We start from the raw sequence: 21,181 nt of genomic DNA on the forward strand, positions 1-21,181 counted from the left end.
GTGATGGCTTGACCTTTCAGTGTACAATACAAGTGGGAGAAGTGAGGAGGAAAGTCATGGCAAGTACTCAAAATAGCCTTACTGGTCTTAACTAAACTACTGTTTGATTTAAAGGACTTCCACATGGTGTTATTGTGCAAAATCTTCCCTTTAGTTATCAGTAAATCTGCCTCCTTAAACAAAAGCCCCAAACGTGTGAATGTCGTCTTTTCCCGGTTTATTGGGGTTGATTCCTTCTTTTAACTGCTTCTCCAAAAGGTTATGACCTTAGTTGACATGATTTGTAACTAGTTCAACCAAAGAAAGGACAGTTTCCTCTTTTTTGAAATGCCATTAGGATTGTTTGACTCCTGAAGAGGGAAATGCATTTTAAATTTAGAAGAAAAAAGCAAAGATTTTAGTAATAGAAGAAAAGCTTTTTTCCCCATTTTCTGTGATGGCCACTTAGATTTATTTTGAGACCTTTAATAGATGTACCAACCTTCAGGGTAGGGGAACGTCTGGCATAGAGGTTCCTGCAGCCCAATTCTCACAGAAAGCACTGGTTCACCCAAACATAGTGTCCTTTAATAATTAAACACGCTACAATTATCATATTACGCTCAGTTTCAGTGGCGTTCTGCTTGTTCTAACCTCAAGTGTTTAGAGATGACCACAAAACTGTAACAGATGCTCCAGAGCGACACTTTGTTTTTTTAAAAACTTTATTAATACTTTCTCTTCTGTTAAAAGCAGAATATATAAAAAGGACTTAGGAGTTATTGAACAGATAGTGGCATTTGCTTCAGAAAACAGAAACAAATCGCTACTTTGTACAATGTGAAAAATAAAAGTCCTTCCCCTGCAGTGACTGAGCATAACTGTGCCAGCATTAAAGAAACAAGGTTTTTCCTTTTCTTACCAGAAAACAAAAAGAGTCTGTGGAAAGTTTGTAAAAATAAACATGTGTTGCTGCTACATTAAGGCCAAAACCCCCGACAGACGTGTGGAAAACTTCCTTGGTAAAGTGACAATGTCGCTTAAAAAAAAAAAAATTAAATACAGTCTTTGAAATTAAATAAAACTGAAAATGAAAAGCTTGGCAAAAAAGCAAGCAAGTATTGCACGTACAGATCTCCTAGTACCCTTTAAAATATCAAAAAGAGCTCACTAGTACACCCGAGAGAAGAAATTTAGAGCTGGGGTGTTCAGAGGAAGCAGCTGCTGTTGGACAAATTCCTTTTTTTGGAGAGAATTGTGGTTGTGTGTTTACTAAGAACAGTCTTTTAGTCCTTTTAGTATCTCGTTTTAGATAATAAGTGGAAGTGGAGCAGTTTATGGAACCGGGCCTGTTGTTTTGGAAATGGCAGTCAGTCATCAAGCCCTTTATTGAGATTCAGAGGTTGAGGGAGTGTGAGCAAGATACAGTTTTAAAAGACTAAAAGACCCTTCAAGACTCTAGTGTGACCTCGAGACTACCAGAAAAAGAGCGATGTTTCCTTTTGTGTCTAAGCATGCGGTATATTCAGGAGCAGTACTGCTGAGCCTCTAAAAACCCCATCATTGGCATGGAAAACATGGAACATGAAAAACAATGAAATGTTTTTAAAAATAATGCATTTCACTCCATTCCACCATGAAATTCAATCCTCAAATCAAAACATAGGTTTTAAAATATCAGGAAGTTTTAAAAATAAAAATTATGTACAGTGTTTAGCTATTCTAAAACACATAGGTTCAGGGGCTACGAGCCTGATATGGAGCAAACAACCAAAATAAAAATTCAAAAGCATAATTCTGTATCAGGTCAACTGACGCAATAACTTAATTAACAAGGAGGACAATGAGAGTCTAATCTAAAACAATGCTGTGGTGGGGAGAAGGGGTTTCAAACAAAGAAAACTTTAACAGAATAATACATAAACAACAACAACAACAACACTAAGAACCAAATCAGACAAACTGACAGTCCAAAAGTGAACAATAAAAACACACAAAAGCTGAGTGTCTTTGATTATGCTCAGGAGCTTCTATACGTTTGGTAGTTGGTGAAGTCCAGACAGGAAACACATGAAATCTGGCTGGTTTAGCTTTAAAGTGTTCATAGTGGAGTTTGGTAGGTGGACCGCAGGCGTCTATGTGTGGTAGAGCTTGTGTTCGTACTCGGTGGTGGAGCAGGTGTGAGGAGATGCCATGTCTCTGTGGATGGGGGCGGGAATGCTGCTGCGTTGGTGGTGGTTGTTGGTCAGCGTCAGGCTCAGCAGGCTGGTGCAGGTCGGCAGGTAGACGTGCTGCACATGTTCCACCTCCGACCGACACACAGGACACAACTGGGGGTAAAGAAAGACGAGTATTTAGCACCAAGTTCTAGTTTGAAAAAAAAAGAAAAAAAAACTGTATAAACTTCTCATGTAGTATGTGAGACTTGTCAGAGTTAACCCTCCTGTTGTCCTCATTTATAGGCATCAAAAAATATTGTTTCCTTGTCTGGAAAAAAAAAAAAAATCCAAAAATTCAGCAAAAAAAAAAAAAAAAAAAAAATCCCCAAATTTCTGAAAATTTGCAAAACACCACAAGGGTTATTAATGATTTTTGAAGCTGCAGATTGCTAATGTTGGATTTCTGATAAATTATGGACATTATCATCTAATAGAGAAACATTAGAGCTAACCAGCAGCAAATAAAGAGTATTATTTAGTTTCTAGAAAGGCTAAAAAGCTGTATTGTATTGTAGTTGACTTGGCATTTATAAAACAGTCTTTGAGATTCCTTCTGAAAACTTCACCATCATTAACACCTTGAGTCATCCTTTGACTTGGCAGTTTCACAGTCATTTATACCTCAGGGCATGGAAGTCTTGAGTCATTAACCATGTGATTTAGGGGTGACTGCTCATCATTTAGAACCGAAGACCCTCTTAAACAACATGGGAAACATAATTAAGAACACGAAAAAGTCCATTTGCTTTCTACTGAAGTTTTAATTACCATGACCTGAATAACTGAGAATCTACATCTCACTTTAGAAAAAAAAAAAAAAAAAGCTTGCAAATGCAAAATCCTTGTACTGTATGACAAGTTGAGTTATCAGATAATATAATAATGACTCCCAAAGACTCATTACTAGATGCATTACTAAGCACACTGTTAACAGCATCCAGACAGGACATAAAAGCAGGAGGCATCTAAGCCAGGAAAGACAAGTGCAAGCTAGGAGAAAACTTAATCACAATGATCCAGTGCAGACCCACACAGAATGTCCTGTTCAGGCAATTATCAGGCAGTTGGAACTCACGTCATCTCACATCAGCATTAAAACAGAAACTCTGACAAATATCTTCTAGAAAAGACCGACACAAACTCAGTCAAATTATAGAAACAGCTCTCACATCAGACCATTTTTTTCTTTTCTGAACGCAGCAAGCTTTCTTTCTTTTCCTCAAGTTTTTACTGACTCATTCACACGTCTATTAGCTGGGTCACGTTTCCTGGTCGAGTTAATGGAAGGGAGATTTGCCTGGCTGCTATAATCCCTTCATAAGACAAACTCACACACACACCATCTGCTTCCACAAGATGGGCAACATTTAGCTGATTAAGTGTGAGGACAATCAGGTCAGCAGAGTGTAAGCAAGGCTTTGGATGTTGTTTAAAGGACCATAAAAGGATAGGAAGTCAGAACTAAAGTGTAATTAAAGAGCTTTCAGTAAAACTGCAGACTCAAAGTAGGATGAGGTTCTTTGAGTTGAGGACCAAACGAAACTAAACTTAATTTTGAAGCTTTTGACTTGGTCTCTAATTCATTTTTATGAAGTACTTCTAATAGAGTAGTGCTGATCCAAGCATTTGCAGTGTATTTGACTTGGCAAATGCTCACCATACTGATGAAAAGCCCACCTGCTGTGGCTAATAAACAAACTCATTTGTCTTTCATGGATGAGTCTGTGGACAAGAGTCTCACCTGAAGCTGATTTGCGCAGGTCTGGCAGCACACCATATGGCCGCAGGGGCAGAACGCAGCGTCTATCTCCTCCTCGCAGCACAGCATGCACAGCAGAGCCTCTCTGAGCTTCTGCAGCCGCTCCTGCAGGGCCCGGCTCTGCTGGCAGCTGCCACAGTCCAGCCCCTCGTCCTGCTGCTCGTCCCTGTTTGGGGAGCGTGAAGGAGAGGAGCGCTCGCCGCTTTCAGAGGGCGACACCAGGTCCACCACGCCGGAGTTGTAGAGCGCACGGCGAGCGTGGTCGTACACTTCCTTGGAGGTACGTCGGATGTCAAACACGTATTTCTTGCCCAGGTTGATGTTTTCGTTGAGGAAGAGTGAAGCAAGGTGGCCCTTAAAGTCTCTGCTGTACTGCATCATCACTGCGTTGGTGACTGTGTCACACCTGGAAATGAATACGACACTTGATTACTAATGGAAATAAACAGAGCATTTAACCCTTGTGTTTTCCTGCGGGTCAAATCGACCCGTTTTAAAGTTTGAAAATGTGGGGAAAAGGTTTATTTTGACAGTGAAACTTCTGATGTGCAAATTTTTGAACATTTCTTTTAGTGGGAAAAAGAAATGTTAAAAATGTTTCTTTCAAACATTGAGAAAAAAAAAAAAATCAACCAAAATCCAGCAAATTTCACTGAGTTTCGGTTGATTTTTTTTGTTGATGTTCTAAAGAAAATATAATTTTTACGAATATATATGTAATCACTTTAGATATTTTTACTCATTTTTGGAACATTTTTACTCATTTTTTTTTTTTTTTTTTTTAAATACAAGAACTTTCTTGAAAAATTTGGGGAATTTTTTTTTAAATAAAACTTTTAAGGAATTGTTGGAATTTTCTTAATGAACGTTTTGCAAATTTTCAGAAATTTGGGGAATTTTTGGATTTTTTTCAGACAAGGAAACAATATTTTTTGGTGCCTGTAAATGAGGACAACAGGAGGGTTAACCTGTAAACTATCCAGTACTGACCCAAGCATCTGTGTAAGTAATGATTTCTGCAGCAACAGTACTCTGGGCATGTGTGTGTTTATTTAATACTCCCTTTGCACTGTGTATTAAGTTTATTGTGCTCCAAAGCCACATTCACCACTGGAAGATAAACACTGTACACTTGCTTCTGACTGAGCACGATGAAGACATGCCTGCAGCAAAAATCTGCAGACTCTGAGCTAAAACCCATCCCTGAAACAAAAGCACAGGGCTGTCTTTTGTACTATTGTGATTGAGAACAATTTCATAGCTCAGCCATTTGAATTGTCCCCGCTCACCGCAATTTTTTTTTTTGAGCGCACACACAGACATATCGTCTATGGGAGAAGAAAACACTTTTTCTAACCAATGAAAGATTGTCCTAAGCAATCTATATTTCCATCAACATTCATTCAGGTCAAGGACGTGCTTTTCTGCGATTGTGTGCCCCACATTGCATGTATTTATACCATAAAAAACAGCTAAAAAGGAACCAGTGAACACTTAGTTAATGTGTACAAATGTGAGAGATTGCATTCCATGTCAGCAACTACTAAATAGAGCAGAACGTGTTTTTACAGAAGACGTTTCAGGTCAGGCTTTCCTCCACCTCTCTCATAGTGTTAGGTGAAGGACAGTGAACAATAAACTGTAATTTGTTACTACAACAAGAGTTTAAGAGTAGAGGGGATCGAGCTTTCAAGTAGTGGCTCCTAGGCTTTGGAATGCTTTGCCACCATCTCTGCGCACTTTAGTCTCTGTGGAGTCCTTTAAAAGGCAGCTAAAGACCTGGCTTTTCAGTCAGGCTTTTATTTAGGTGGTGGTGTTGTGACGTGTTTGCTGTTATTGTGTTTGTGCACATGGTCGTGTCACTCCCTGTTTATTGCCGATTTTAATTTTGCCGATTTTTCTGATTTTATTGTGAATTTCTTTTCTGTGAAAAGTGCTATATAAATAAACTTTGCTAAAAACTTTGCTACAACAAAGCTAGAGGTTAGGAGATACATTCAGAATCAGGTCAGATTGATGAATGACTAACAGACAGGTTTTTTCCTGTAAAGTAGAATTTTTGTCACCTTTTAGTCAACAGCCCCAAAAGAACGGAGAATAAGAGTAAAAAATAAGAAAGTTAATTGAGAGTTTTTGTTTATTGTACAGTCAGAATTAAGAGGAAAATGAGCAGATTTAAACACAGACTTATTGCTTTTATTGTACATGTGCTAATCACGGTTACCTTGGTGCATAGTTACCCCTAAAAACCCATTCTGAGTCTGAAAAAACTTTGAAGAGCTCTTGCCAAGACTCCTGACAGACATCCATATAGGAACATAGAACTCTGTGCAGCAGTGCTTAAAATTAATTTGAACTTATCTTGGCTCACCACATGAGGTGAGCTACAGTCTTTAGTCTGCCTCTAATGATTTAGAGGTATTCACTTTGCGGAACGCTGCTAAGTTATTGGAAAGCCTGAAGTCTCTTCTATTAAAATGTGATTACACAGCTGCAGTGTATAGCCTCAGAGTGTGCTTTATGTGAGCCACTGAGCTGGGATTAAAAACCATCTTTAGCACTCACCTGTAGAAAGCGTGGGTCTCTGTGATGGCCCGGTACAGACCATTGGCTGCCCGGTTACTGATAAGCTTGAAAAAAAGCACCACGCTGTCATTTGTGTCCTTGGTAACTGTCAGGTAGACGCTTTTCCCCGACTGGGTGGCAATCTGGATGATGGGATAGCTTATCCTAAAAAAGGAACGACGGAAAATTGTTGCATACTGAATACATACAAGAAAAGACAAGCAGTTTTCAAGGGAAAAATTGCAAGACCTTGCATCTAGGTGGAGTGTACCTGTTGACTAAACTGAAGTCGTCCTTGCAAATGGCGATGCCCTCTGGTCCGACTCCGATAGCCAACCGCTGACCATTAGCATCGCGAGCCCAGTGCCACTCCACGCCATAGTGCTCCAAAGAAGATACCAGCTGCAGGGCCTGATACTCCACCGAGCCCTGGCTCAAGCCCTCCAGAGCTTTGTGCCTAGAAATGATACTGTAGAAGAAGTGGAGAGGAAGACGGCTGTAGTTTAATAAGCTTTCAGGCTCAGACTGGAAATGACACAAAGGTTATCATCCAGATGATCACACATCAAGAACCACCTACATTGACGGGTGTATTATACAAGCAAGACTAGAGTGTGTTTTATCTGTCAAAGCTGAACACACCCTCAGGCACAAAGCTTTTCTGACAGCTTCCCTTATGAGACCAATGCTTAGGCTGCATGCAGGAACACTTCTACAGAATGCATAATGACACATGAATACCATACTGATCCACAGTTTATGGACATTCTATGAAATTTATAGAGAATAACTGCTAGGAAATGCATGCATTTGCAAAAATATTGGGCTTGGGATTGAGTATTTGAGTAGCTAAGAGCAGAGTTTACTGTAGCGTGTTTGAGCAGGAAGGATACAGTTCCATGTGCACAACTCATTCCAGTAGCAACTTTAAAGACTTGATGCAACAGAAGGAAGGGTGTATCAGTGAAGAGAGAAGTGTGAAGAAAAGAGAAAGCTTGTCAAACTGTCAGATATATGGTAATGCCCATGGGTTGCAGCCCCTGAAATGCTGTAGTAGTAAAACTCTGTCACTGTGGTTTTGTTAGGGAGACGACATTTGTGATGTACAGTGGGAGGTTCTGTCAGAAGAACTCTGCAAACACAAGCTATCTGATCTCCTGATAAGTGTGTGGGTGTATTAGCTCTCACTGCTGTTTGCCTGTGTAATGTACTCTTATCTAAAGTCTTTCACCTCAGATCAAGAAAAAAAATGTTACTCTTACTGAGAAAAAAAAGAAGATGCTGAAAAATATAAAAGACAGCCCATAGTTCAAGTGTTATTGCTTAAAACACCATTTTGAGTTCCTAAATTCTTTTTTTTTTTTTTTTTTTTTTTTAATTTCCCTGGAACACCAGCTGCTACATTACATCACCCTTGGCTCATTGCCACACGTCATTATTTACTTTTATCATGTCTTTTTAGGGATGGACTCTTATCTTCCTCAGAAATAGTGTGAGGACAGAGGTTCAGGAGTGCTGAACCAGAGAAAGGTCAGCAGGTTTCAAGACGGTCTAATCAAACATTGTGTGATAATTTGTATGTTTGACTCCATTTAAATTTCAATTTTCTTAACATTCATAGTGATATTTTCAGGTGGGAGTAATGCCTACTACTTAGGAGAGGCAAAGCAGTGAATAAATGTTCCCAAAGACTCAAACGTTTTAATTAAAAGCTCTTGAGCGAGTGTTGTACCTGTTGATGGTGGCAGTGCTGGGTTCCTCTCCACACAGCTCCGAATACCAGTACTGGGCTGTGTTTTGGTTGTAGTCACCGAACTCTGCCTGTGCCAGGAGTGCACTCAGCTCCTCTGCTTGTTCCGAAGCCATACGCAGGTGACCGTTGTGGAGGTCCTCCTTCACGTGCATGAAGAAGATGTGTCTGTTGGAAAGAACAGGAGAAACAGAAGGAAAAGCTTAGTTCTGACATTTTGTTCTGAATGCACTGCAGCTAAATTAACAAACCCAGACAATGTTTTTCTTTACATTTGTCCCCCGACGGGGGAAAAAAAATAAAAAAATAAAGGGCGGCTTTTGTGGTAGAACTAACTTCTATGTGTGATGGTTAAGGAGTCCAGATCTACAGCAGGTGGTCATTGCAAAGCTTGAATGTCACCACAGACAGCAGGTGTTGGTGTGTGTGTGTGAGCGTGTGTGTGTATGCAGCAGAAGGCAAAGCAACTGACATTTGTTCAGTAGCGACAATGACTCGCTTTCTCTACTTCAGCCTCTTCCGCAAAATATACTATTAGAACTTCCTTTAAATGATTTCACCGGACGCTCTGAAAGTGGAAATAGAGGAAGGGAAAGACATTAAAGGATTGAATGGCAGCTTTCTCCAGTGGATAATGTACTTGGACTTTTAACCTGTGACTCATTGACCGGCTGCTGGGACAACAGCACAGTGACCGCTCCATGTGGCTCTGTATGTGGCTTATTGACATGAAGGCCCCGTGGCCTTATATAGACAAGGCACTACTGATTTTCTTTTGCCTGATATGAACCGTTCCTGCTCAGACTGAGGCGGGTTTATGAAGTGACAGTCGGGAAAACGGTTCAAAAGATTAATGGCGGTTATAAACAACAATTGTTATTGTTTGGGCTGCATGATTAAAAAGAGAACATGGAGTTCTGGTGTGGCCAAGAAAAACAGCTAAATTCTCCCAAAAAATAAGCCATGGCAGGTCTTTCCATTGTTTTGACCAGAAGATGTGAGGAATTCTTTCCTTCTCACGGCGGGACACAAGACGTCAACAGCAGTAACACCCTGACTGAGGCAATCCTTACATCATGGAGAACGTTGAACTATAGTAACCCATGTGGAGCCCTCCTTGAAGTGACCTATGGCACAGTAAGGAGATTGTAAACCAGCCTGCTTTAAGTCACCTGGCTGACCACAAACCAGTCAGGCAGCTTTCTTCTGTTATCTTTATTTGGCTGCGTGCCACTTTGCTTACCACATGTCCCTCTACTTTTAAAGCAACTTCATTTTCTTTTCCCTCACCAAATACTTTTTGCCATCCACATGATGTGGTCGGCTAAAAGCACACTGCTCCTGAAGCTGCTTGTTATTTAAACTAAAGGAAATCTCCCTTGGGCTACAGTTCTCTTTGAAGCATGAGGCTAAGAAAGACATTTTCATTTGTGCAAATCAGGTCATACCGTGACTTGAGGATATTTGAGAGGGTTTAGAGGGACACTTTGAGTGGAGAAGGAAGATAGCACACACCACGCTTTTAACTATATGAATCCTTTGTGTTTTGTTTATGCCGAAAATGCATCTTGCTGAGGTGCCTCATGGGAGCTACACAGGAATGATCCAGAGGTGACGTTTCCTGTGTCATCCTATGGGACTGAATAAAAACAAACCCAGCCCCCCCTACCTGGTGACGGAACACAATCACACACGTGTATTGCAGCTGCTTCAGAACACAACAACACCGACACACCTCATCCGAAACGCACACTTCTTCTAAGGAGCATCAACAACGGTAAAAGCAGCTGTGTGGCACACAAACAAAGTCAGTCTACACCGCCCCTGATAAAGCCAGACTGTAACAGCGGAGCCCCATCGCTGACTAGCCTCAGGCATAACAAACAGTGCTTTGATATGGTGTTAAACATCCCATTCCCTCCAACACACACACAAACACTGCGCTCCATTGTGTCAGGCCCAGCAGGCATCATGTGATGGAGCGCTGCTAGTTAGCTACCTGCCTGACGCAAACAATAGGGCCGACTTGACTGGGAGTTTACTACAGGTTGCCAACAAAGGGTTACTATAGGGCAAGCCGCGGAGGTTACTGTAGTTCAGGCGGGGATTGGCAAGAGGTTAAGATCGGTCATGTATCAGTGAGACTCAGATGCATGTCATATCTTCAGAGCTTCCTGGAGCACAAGTCCCTGCCTGCTGTTGGTTTGATTATGACGAAAAAAGAAACCTACTGAGTTTAACCTCCGCTTTGTCTGTGACGAATGTGGGCTATGGTATGCGCTCTCGGTCTCTGATCTGCTGAGAAACAGATCAGACCGCAGCATTTCCCGTGTTGTGGTCACCCACATGTTGTAAACGGGTGTGCCTGCTTTGCTGAGCTCAATAAAATTACAATCATAAAATTGAGACGAAAACATCTATTACGAGCCATACAGTAGAACAGGTTAACAGGCCCTGTGACAGAGGTAACTATAGATCAACGGTAGCCGTTCCTGTCTGACTGCTCCAGGGATGAGGTGTCAGATGCACCCTCGGCTACCACCAAAACAACCCGAGACGAACAACCACATGCAGCCGCTTCACGTGCAGATGTATGAAAACATCCCCCCGCCCCTGAGGTCCTCGTGAGTCTTAAAACACCAGCTTGGCAAAATGAAAACTCTTGCCACGATAAATGCTTTGTTCAGATTGTACAAAACAAGGTTCGTCCCATTTGCTCCGATTAATTACAAAACAACTACACTTCTACTTGCCTGACCTTTACATTACACAGATGCTTTTCAGACCGCCTGCCAGGATCAGGCTGCAGTGCTGTCTCAGCACCTGTCAAGCTCCATCCTATATGCAGGGTGGTAGACTAGCAAAGATCCATAAATCAACAGTGTAAAGATGCATCTTGAAAAAGATCTTTTTACAAACCCATCACGTTTGCACACCAGTAACCAAGGCGACAGGAGACAACAGGATGAATAAATGAGCCTCATGCTCGAGTAAATGGGTTTCCAGGCAGATGATACAGAAACTGAGTCACTGTGACTCTTTTTAGAGTGCCTCGGCTACACTGAATCACGGGACTTAAATCTGTCTCTTGCTGGGGTGTGAGGATGCCATACAGCAGACTCAAACCGTTTTTCAGCTGCCAAGCTTCTTCTCTGTATGACTCAGTCCTTTTGATTCACCATATAAAAGGACAGCCACACGATCCTATTCAGACATATGTGCAACATCATCACGATGGAGAGTGGTATGCTTCTGTCACAGCTTTGTATGTACTCTGAACGGACCCTTACTAACACTCCAACACAGACTGAATACCAGGAAGTCTGAGCTGAGACCAAAGTCTCCTGGCCTACTTCTGCTGTAATGCACCATACACCACGTTGCTGTGTCCTTCATGGTGATCACCCATAATCAAAGTCTTAAGAGGCTTACTTGTTTGCCGTCATAACACTGCTGTGAATGCGCAGGTGAAATAAACTGCTATCCAAAACAGCAGCCATGGAGGAGGGAAGAGGTCATGTAGGGGGCTGCAGGAATGTTTCAGTGCTTGATTGCCTGGCTGGAATAATTCAATTAAAGCAGGCCTGAACCCTGAGACACAATACTTAAAAATAGGGCACTGAGTACAGAGCTGAGATAAGGGGATGAAATAATTCATGCTTCAACAGGTTCTTCTGCCCAATCTGTGAACCGTTTATAAGTAAAATATCCCAAAATGCAGCATTTGTGTGGGCCTTTCAAATCAACTTTTAAATGTACTCTGGTGTTACAGAGGAAAAAAACAAACAAAAAAAAAAAAAACAGGCATGCTTTTTGAAGTAAGAGACTCATTACCAAGTCAATTAAACTCCCCTCCAGTCTGTTCCTCCCAGCTATAAAAACCATTGTCTCATTTTAATGTTTTCTGCCCCAATCCAGTGTCCATTTCAGCAGCATGCAGAATGTCAGCCGGTTCAGTACACAACAGAACAAAACGTTCCCACAAACCGAAACCTAACACCTCTGCCTAGAGACTGCGCCTCACGCAGCCAATCATCAGCAGAGCTTCAGACCTCATCGGTTGGACTCAACAATGCGGTTTGTAAGCTAGTCAAATAACACACTGCCAGAAGCTATGCGCTGTGAGGTTACTATCTGTCAATGAACTGTAGTTAACTTTGCTCAACATCTTCTCCCACGTCGTCTGCTGAATGAAGAGAACAGATGCAATTGTTTTGTTTGGGACAAAGTCACAGAGCGATTGCACTAAATATAACACATGTGCCTTTTTCACTGTGGCAAGTTACACTGAAAGCTATACAGCAACAAAACAAAGAAGCTGTTTGTGTGCTTAATTCCTTGGGCTACAGACCGGTGCTCTGCACTGGATGGTAAACTGGTGATTACGGCCCAGTATCAATCCTCAGTTCGGGCGCCAAACAAATATAACAGCTCTGTCATTGTTGGACAAAAGGCTAATGTTATGACTTCACCCAAGACAAACCAGGCCCAGGTTACTCCAGTGCACAACAGAGGATATAAAAACCCACGGGGAAGCTAAAAGTGAATAATTACCAACCGTGGTGCATGCCGATAAAAACTTCTGTGTTTTCGAACACTAGGAGACCCACAGGCGTCTTATGTGATCTTGGGTTTGATCATCTGTGTACTTTGCCACACAGTGAGCTGAAAATGAGAACTTGGTGTGTGACCTGAATAAATTACCTCAAATTGTTTTTGTAGAACATTCAGTTGGCGAGGAAGCGCATGAATTTTGTCAGAGATGATGCCCTCTTTCTAGTTTCCATGGGAGAACTACTTCTGCAGTTTCATGTTTGGGAAAAAAACAAAACAAAACAAAAAAAACACAAAGCTGAATTGTGCAGAAAATAAAAGTGTGGTCAAGTGAAGACCCTGCACAAGAACTGTAAGGCTGCTGCAGTTAATCAGAGCTGAATAATGGACAGAACATGGGTGCGTTCATGCAAAGTCAAGTTTGTTTTGCCATTTCTTCCCCTCTCAGTTGATCCATATTGCATAGGGTTGAACCTACAAGACCATGCATTAGGGGTGAGACAAGGAAGCATCCTGGATCGATGGGGTGTTGCGTAATCGATGGAATTATATAAGAAAGAAAGAACACTGTCCTGTGAGAGCAGTCAATAGAGCACAGTCTTTAAGGTTAGACTGCAATATTTTTAGTCTGCGATTGTTCCAAGTGCTGCGTTTCATCACAGAACAGACTGTTTAGCAAAAGTCTGCCATGTTTGTCTTTGAGTGTTGGTCTTTCTTTTGTCACAAGTGTTAACCATTCCTTAACACATAATTGCAGTGGTTATGGAAATATGTTGTCCGGTGAAAACTGCTGACATTAGCAGGTGTAATGATTAAAACTTACTCTGCTTTAGTTAAATCTCATTTGGAATTAAGTTAAAGATAAACTTAACCCCAAAGAGGTAAACAGGTTGACAATCAGCATCTCTGACACAGCCTGTGCTAATAGCTGTGCCCTTTGAGGGTATCCAGTGTTTTCCTGATCAGAATGCTAAATACAAGGCTAATGAAGGGGAAACATTCACATATTTAAACCAGAAACACCCCCAAGCAAGTGGTGTTTAATGATGCAGATAATACATGCTGTTGTTGGGGCCCTTGGGTCAGCATCCCCTTAACCACTAAAACACTGTTATTTGGTAGTAAAGCAATTTAAAAAAAAAAAACATGACTTGACATGTCAGATGGTTTATGAGCAACTACAAGAAAACTATTGGAAGCACCTCACAGTGCAAAACTATCTGAAACCACATAAAGGTTTGAAAAGCTCTGCTTCAGTTTTGCAAGCTTGTGGCGCCTTCAAAGCAGTGTGCTGCTCAAAAACAAAAGCTGAGAGAAAGCTATCCTCAGAGCCAATTTTATGCATTTGCAAAAAAAAAAAAAAAAGTGTCCTAGGCAAGCTGGGAAAAACCAGATTTATATTAAAAAAAAAAACAAGCCTGTGAGAAGGGCAAATGGAAAATATCAAAGCAATGAGATTAAAAGGTTTTTGCTACAGATGCAAGCTAAACTTAAGCCTTGCAGCTCAAATTTGTATGGCTGCCCTTTTGGTTGGGAGCATTAAAAGGAACTCATCCAAAAGGTTATATAATTATATATATAAAAAAATGCATACCATACAACTGTAACATGTATTAAAGCTGTATATGAGCAGTTGATGCTTTGGTTAAATACTATGAAAATGTGGTTTTCAGTCTGTATCACCCTTTCCAGCACAAGAACACCATAGTAATGCATCCAAAGAGTCAGCTGCATGTGAGCATGAACATTGGAGTGACCTGCAAGGCTTTACGTGGCAGCAAAGTACACAGCGGCTTATTTAAGCAGCGCTGTGCGGGTTCAGCAGCTTATGTAATAAGGCCTATAAGAAGGGACGTAGAGGCAGGGGCCAGCCCCTCGGCTCATCTGAACAAATCCAAACCTTTCAGAGAACATTTACTCCAGCTCACATGTGCACTTGCTATGCATGGAGTTATGGAGCAAATGAAGAAATGGAGTGAATTTTCTGCAGAATTGGACCACATGTATTCCACGGAATTATTAGCAAAGTGGCTTTCAGATGTGTGAATGATACAAATGTGCAATAGAAGCAGGTTTTGAGTCATAATGAGGTGTGTCTGCAGTAGAGCGTGGATGCCGTTTTGGCTTAACTAGGTCAAAGGTGACAGCATAAGAAATGGCAGAAATTGAACCCTAGCAAGTCTTCAAATGACTAATTTACTCAAATTATGAACATGTTCCTCATAAGGCAAAGTAGGTGCTTTAAATTCAAGTTGAAAAACCTCTTTACCACCACATTTAGTCATAAAAACAACATGTTCCAGTAATTCAAAGTAATGCCGTGACTCTTGATGTAGGAATGTCCTTGTTGCAGAGTTGATGCTGGTGTTTGTACCCTCACTGCTTCAATTATATCACATCTGAGCAGATGGATGGGCCAAAATTAAACACATATCTTGACAGTACAGTGGTGTGAGTGTCAGCAGCAACCCCATGTACCCTTGCCTGCCATCACACATCTTTATCTCAACTTTTTTCCTCCTCCACAACCCTGTGCCCCCCCCACTTTCCACACACCCAACACCAGCCATCTGCTGATAACCCCTGCTAATTAAGTGGAGGTCAGAGCACAGGCAGCCAAGTGTCCTCCATGCCGTCTCTCCCACTACCCCCACTTTGCTTTTGCTTTCCTCTTCAAAGGTTGCCACCAAATATGGGCCACGGTTGGGGGAGGTGGAAAAGAAGGAGGCGGAGGGTGAGAGATAGACAGAGAGGAAGTGTGAGCAGGCATTTTATATCTATCTAACGGACAACAAAAGAGTAAAGTTGATATCTTCATGCTGGACGGAGCAGAGTGGAGGGGGCAGTGGGTAGCAGCTGAGAGGATACAGAAAATGTGGCCAAGGCAAATACATCTGAGTTCAATTTACACCTCTAGTTACGTGCTGCACATGTGTGAGCGATGGCCAGAGCAGCATGGTGGATCTTTAAAAAGACACCAGACAGGTTTTCCCTCTCAAGTGTGCCCTTGAGCCACATCTATGCTTTCAGTCCTGCAGTATTAAACAATCGAGACACCGCCGGAGGTGAATATCACATCCACAGGATTGTCTGAAACAAGTTTTTGGGACTGGCTCCAAGTGCCGCAAATGCACTTTCTATTTATAAGTTCAAACAGAATTGGGGCAGGGGAATACCGAGTCAGGATCTAGACTCGTCAGGGCTTGCTGCTTTGTTCCGACTTGGAGTCTGGTTTAAGTGAATCTGACAGAGTGGACAGAAAGCTGGGTGAGATGGGAGTCCAATATGTTATTTATTGTGACAGGTTTTCTGTTTGCTGCTGTGCATCTAAAATGAAAATGTAGCCATCATATTTCAGACACATAAAATCTATACTGAGAGACTGTCGCTGCAACTGTGACTCACAATGATGCTGTATTTCTGTGGAAACAAAAACCTGTGAGGAAAACACCCTATACTGGCCTGTTTCCATACCGCATCTGCAGAAATGTCAAACGCGGGGCTTTTGTTCAAACAAAAATGGCCACAAACAATTGGAACAAAAAGTTATTTTCAGCTGAATGGGAGCAGTGACAAGAGGTCCTGGCTGTCGCACAGAGGGTCCGTGGGGGCAGGCGCACAGCAACACATAGCCCCAGAGCTGCTGGATCACATTTCCTGCCTGGAGCTCCACCAGAATGACCTGTAGTAACCCCGGAACGGCTTGAGGAAGAGGTTACTACAGGGCATTTTGACTGGGTTGGAAACAAAGTGATCAGATTAGGATCTGGGAACTCATTACTGATGGCTTCTTTCCAGCACATGTCCCTCATCGCTGGTCACATGGAGTCATGCGTAAAAATATTTTCAAAATATATTTTCGTAAGCGAGATAGTATTTTGCTGAGAGGGTGCCAAGCTAATTTGCTGCTTCAAGATAGAAGGTGTCAAAGAAAGTGCTTTCATATAATTATATCTATTCACATGGCCACGAACAAACATCATTGTCTGTGCAGCACGTGAGCTGGTGAACGCACCTCGTCTGTTCCTGCAGAATGAGATGGGGCTCCACGAAGAACTTGACCCGCAGCCTCAGCCGACAGGGCGCCACATTATCCATCTGTTGGCAGATGCGGTTCCTCAGATTCAGCCACAGGTTCTCTCCTTTGCTGCCTGTGAACTGCAGCCCAAAGTAGTCCACTTCAATTACACCCAACTTTCTGCAAACCTGGAGAGAGATGAAAGAAATGGGTCACCAATCCAAAGAGGAATCTATACAAAGGAAGTCAGAGAGGATCCTGAACTAACCGTGCGGAAAAGCGCATTAAGAGACGTATCAAATCGCCGTTATTAGAAAAGTTGCCTGCAAAAAGTGACTTTTTAAAGCAGTAAAGAAAGGCCAAATGTAAGGGACAGCAGGCAGAGACATGCTTGAATAAGTGAAACCACAGTGGCTATTATTTTCAGTGAAATGTGGCATGAATCAGCAGCATCCGCCAATAGGAAGGTTTCACAAGACTTTCTGCAAAGTGCTTTTATCAGTTTTAACTGCCTCATATCTTTCACTGAGATGATTTTAGGTTGCTGTCATAAATTCATGATTATGAGTTCATAAAGCCATTAAAAGTGATTAGAAATGCAATAAATACAAAAAAGGGTAACACTGATTTTAAAAAAAAGTCTAAGACATCCTACTTTAAAAATGGTTTTTATTATATGGAACGTTCTTTTATGTTTTATTTGAACATTAAGTGTACCAGGTGACACGACCAGAGTTTAGTTAATAACTTAGTAATGACATTATGAGTCAGACATAAGGCCCCAAAATAACCTCTTTTTGCACATAATCCAAGACGGGTACGTCATAATTGTCTTTCATTTGTTTAATATTGTGTGTAATGTTTGTTGGTGTGTTTTTACATAGACAATGTAGTAGGGTCTTGGTGATTTTATTAGATTTTTTCCCCACCTTTCTGTTGTGCTCACGTGTTTATTAACCAGCACTAGCCTGAGAGTAGTACTGGAAAAACAATAAACTGATGTTGCCACATTTCATATATATATATATATATATATATACACACACACACATACTACAATATGAGGGGGAAAAAAAACCAGAAGAATTTGCACCAGATGAACTGAATAACTATTTGGAAAGAATTAATCAAGCTTGGATGATTGGAATGATTTTGGATGGGAGTGCTTTTGCATAGAAAATGAAAAATAATGAGAAATAAGCAGAAAATATCTAACTGAAACCTTTCTCATATGGTGGCAAAGACAACCAAAAAGGCTTTTTGCTTGGGATAACATTCAGATCTGGCTTTGCACGCATACAGAGCTTTGTGGTGCTGATTTAAATGGGCAAACAAATTAGTCATGTGCTGGAGACAACTGGAAGACAGTAGCTGTTTTTGTCTGTGTCTCCATACAAAGGTTGCTGAATTTCTTTTTGCAATCTGATCTTACTTTTTCAGGAGTTTCTCTCCAGTGCATTACTCAATGTTCTGAGGATCCTGCATATCAACAAACTCTGTGCTTTGTACAAAGAAAAACAAAAAGTGTATCCAAGAACCTTTAAAGTCAAGTACATTGTGTTCCATCAGACTTCTCATGCAGAATAGTCATGAAAAATGAGAAGGATGCAAGTTTTTGGCAGCATGATGTGTTGACTTAACTCACATTACACTCCCTGCCATGTGACTGCTCCATCACAGCCCTACTAGAGACACTTTAGTGTCTGGTTTTCTTATGGTGATAAAAAAAAGAGAGGCTGGCTACTTCTGCTGCTCCTTTCACGCATATAAAAGCCATTAATATTCTAAAGCTCACGATTGCTTGGAAGTGAACTTGGAGGCTCTCCCGGGGTAAAAAGGGGGCTCATCAAACCCCTCAATCCCACGCCCCCTCAGCGGCTGCGGCCATGGGTTCTTACATAACCGATGGTCTGCAGGGAGCCCGGAGGCTGAGATAAAACTCATTCATACTCGCGGCAAGTCGGGAACATATGCAATGCATACGAATTAGCTTTACATTTTGAAAGAAAAAAAACTTCATCTACTGCCACTGCGTGATGGTGTGGGTGGATAAAGGGATCACAACTTAGTTCAGCGTGAAGTTTCACTTTGCGTGGAGCGGCTCGTTGAGCGCACAAGAATGAACTCCAGTAACCCGGACAAAGCCATCTGCCTCTCACTCATCTGTGCAGGTAGATGTGGCCGTCGGCAGTTTTCCACCAAACTTTTCTGCATGAATATCTAATCCAGCTCCGAATCCCCACATGGATCTGTTTTTTCCCCTGTCCGTAGCACAGAACATTTTGTTTCTTCGGTTTTTAAGCGAAACTGTAAAATGATACTTCAGTTGCCGCTGCTTACAGAAGAAGCGTCACTTGATAAAATGCAACTAAACTATCTTTCTGTTTACCGGAATATCCGATCCGATCAAGACATTTTAAAGTTTCTCTCTGCGTTTTGAGGGACAATAATAAAACGTGACATGCACTGATCCTACCTTATTGAGACAGTCTTCACCGTTCGCCTTCGCATCAACTTCCACTTCCATCACCACCGAATCCGGACGAGTAACGTGGCAGAGCATTTTGGCTGCTGTGAATCTTTGGTGTGCCACTCTTTAATACAACCAAACAGTTCTCGAGCCTTCTTGGGAGAAAAAAAAAACACTCTAACATCAAGCCTTCATCACTTTCTTATCCTCCTTTCACTCCGTGTGGCGGATCTGTAGCCACCAGCTGTAGCGTATTTCAATGAAGTGCCATGCACAGCACCGCCTATCTGCAGCCCACCAATCAGAGCAGCTTTTATATCTTCGCAGCGATTTATCAACCAATCACAAGTCGCGGTACATGCGCGCACAGTTCTGGCTCCGGCTCTCCTCCCGTGCCTTGAAGTGTGAGAAGTCCGCTGCGCCCTCGTCTGGCTCGCCTGTTGCACGCACGGAAAAAAGGCTTTTTACTCACCTGGTGCTAATGAATTAGACATTTCAAACTCCAGAACATCTCAGGGTGAGTTTAATGGCTTGTATAAGGGTTTTTTGGGTGAATAATGTATGGGAATAGAGTCCAAAAATAGCCGCTATAACGGGGAAACATTCCGCCTGGTTAGTTTGCTGTTGCTGTCCAAAGCCTTCATGAATTTTTCATCTTGAGGAGCTTTGTTTCCAACTCACTTCCACTGTTTGTATAACAATGTTGCTTGTGTAACAGTTTAAACAAGTTGTTTTTCGACAATAACAAACTTTTTAAAGAGCTGAGTTATTTCATAACAAAGTGGGGAGCAAAGGGCACATTTATAGAACATTATTTACAATTTTTTTTTCCACAAGCACCCGAAGTGATGCCTTCCTGCAGCCTAATAGTGTTTCCTGCCTTGCTAGCATAGACTGTATGTAAAATTTATACAGCTACAGTCTAAACTTGCTGGTTGAAGCTGTTTCTCTCTCTGCGACCTCTTCACCCACCCAGAGAAGCTTAATAATTCAAAATTTATTCTGCCTCATCACTTTCACAACACCTACTACTTTGTGATATATTATTCAGCAGCAAAGTGTGGTGATTTCCACAGTGGGAGACAGCCCAGTTTAAAAAGACACTGCAGCTTCCACTTAAATTAGGGAGGCATGATGTTGGGCCAAGCTCCATGTTTGTCTGCCAGGGGACGTTTCAGAGTAGAATTAGCATGACTCTCACTGTTATTGTTCTCTTCCACGACTGTATTCCTGATCAGTGACTCAGATACAGACAGAAGAGATCCAGGAGAAGCACCTAAACACATTCACTCCATTGCCCAGTTAAGCATTTACTTACACTCAACAAAAATATAAACGCAACACTTTTGTTTTTGCTCCCATTTTTTATGAGATGAACTCAAAGATCTAAAACTTTTTCCACATACACAATATCACAGTTTCTCTCGAATATTGTTCACAAATCTGTCTAAGTCTGTGATAGTGAGCACTTCTCCTTTGCTGAGATAATCCATCCCACCTCACAGGTGTGCCATATCAAGATGCTGATTAGACACCATGATTAGTGCACAGGTGTGCCTTAGACGACCCACAATAAAAGACCACAGGGCTCGATTCCAGCTTACGGCCTTTTGCTGCAGGTCTACCCCCCATTCTTCTCTGTACTTTCATGTCTGGCTCTTTACTAACCTGTCAAATAAAGCAAAAAATGGCCAAAAAATAACTTAAACAAATGTCCATCAGTGTTTGCCCAAGACCAAAGTGACAAATGTCCACAACCCACACATATTAAGTTTACACAGGAGTGAATAAACCAGAAAACATTCTTATTTAAGGAGCTGGAGTTAGAAAATTGCTCAAACTCGTTCACTGATTATCGAAACAGTCA

General features: G+C 41.6%; 1 protein-coding gene across 1 annotated transcript; it reads right to left on the bottom strand.

Annotated features, from left to right (window-relative positions):
- Positions 1-686: 686 nt before the first annotated feature.
- On the bottom strand, positions 687-19,550 carry mylipa (myosin regulatory light chain interacting protein a). Its single transcript, XM_022209762.2, has 7 exons — positions 19,321-19,550; positions 16,842-17,032; positions 8,255-8,440; positions 6,794-6,991; positions 6,523-6,687; positions 3,940-4,363; positions 687-2,309 (listed from the first exon to the last, which is right to left on the bottom strand). Exons 1-7 carry the CDS (start codon positions 19,405-19,407, stop codon positions 2,115-2,117), a joined length of 1,446 nt encoding a protein of 481 aa, XP_022065454.1. The 5' UTR covers positions 19,408-19,550; the 3' UTR covers positions 687-2,114.
- Positions 19,551-21,181: the final 1,631 nt, after the last annotated feature.

The sequence above is a fragment of the Acanthochromis polyacanthus genome, chromosome 11, assembly GCF_021347895.1.
Source record: "Acanthochromis polyacanthus isolate Apoly-LR-REF ecotype Palm Island chromosome 11, KAUST_Apoly_ChrSc, whole genome shotgun sequence".
Classification (NCBI taxonomy): Eukaryota; Metazoa; Chordata; class Actinopteri; family Pomacentridae; genus Acanthochromis; species Acanthochromis polyacanthus.

What these genes read in the sequence shown, in the direction of transcription:
- mylipa (XM_022209762.2), bottom strand. Translation starts at nt 19,407, where the DNA reads ATGCTCTGCCACGTTACTCGTCCGGATTCGGTGGTGATGGAAGTGGAA. An exon ending in AGCACTGCCACCATCAACAG is followed by an intron (nt 6,992 to 8,254) that starts GTACAACACTCG and finishes CTTCTTCTACAG; the next exon opens with TATCATTTCTAGGCACAAAG. An exon ending in GACTTCAGTTTAGTCAACAG is followed by an intron (nt 6,688 to 6,793) that starts GTACACTCCACC and finishes TTCCTTTTTTAG; the next exon opens with GATAAGCTATCCCATCATCC.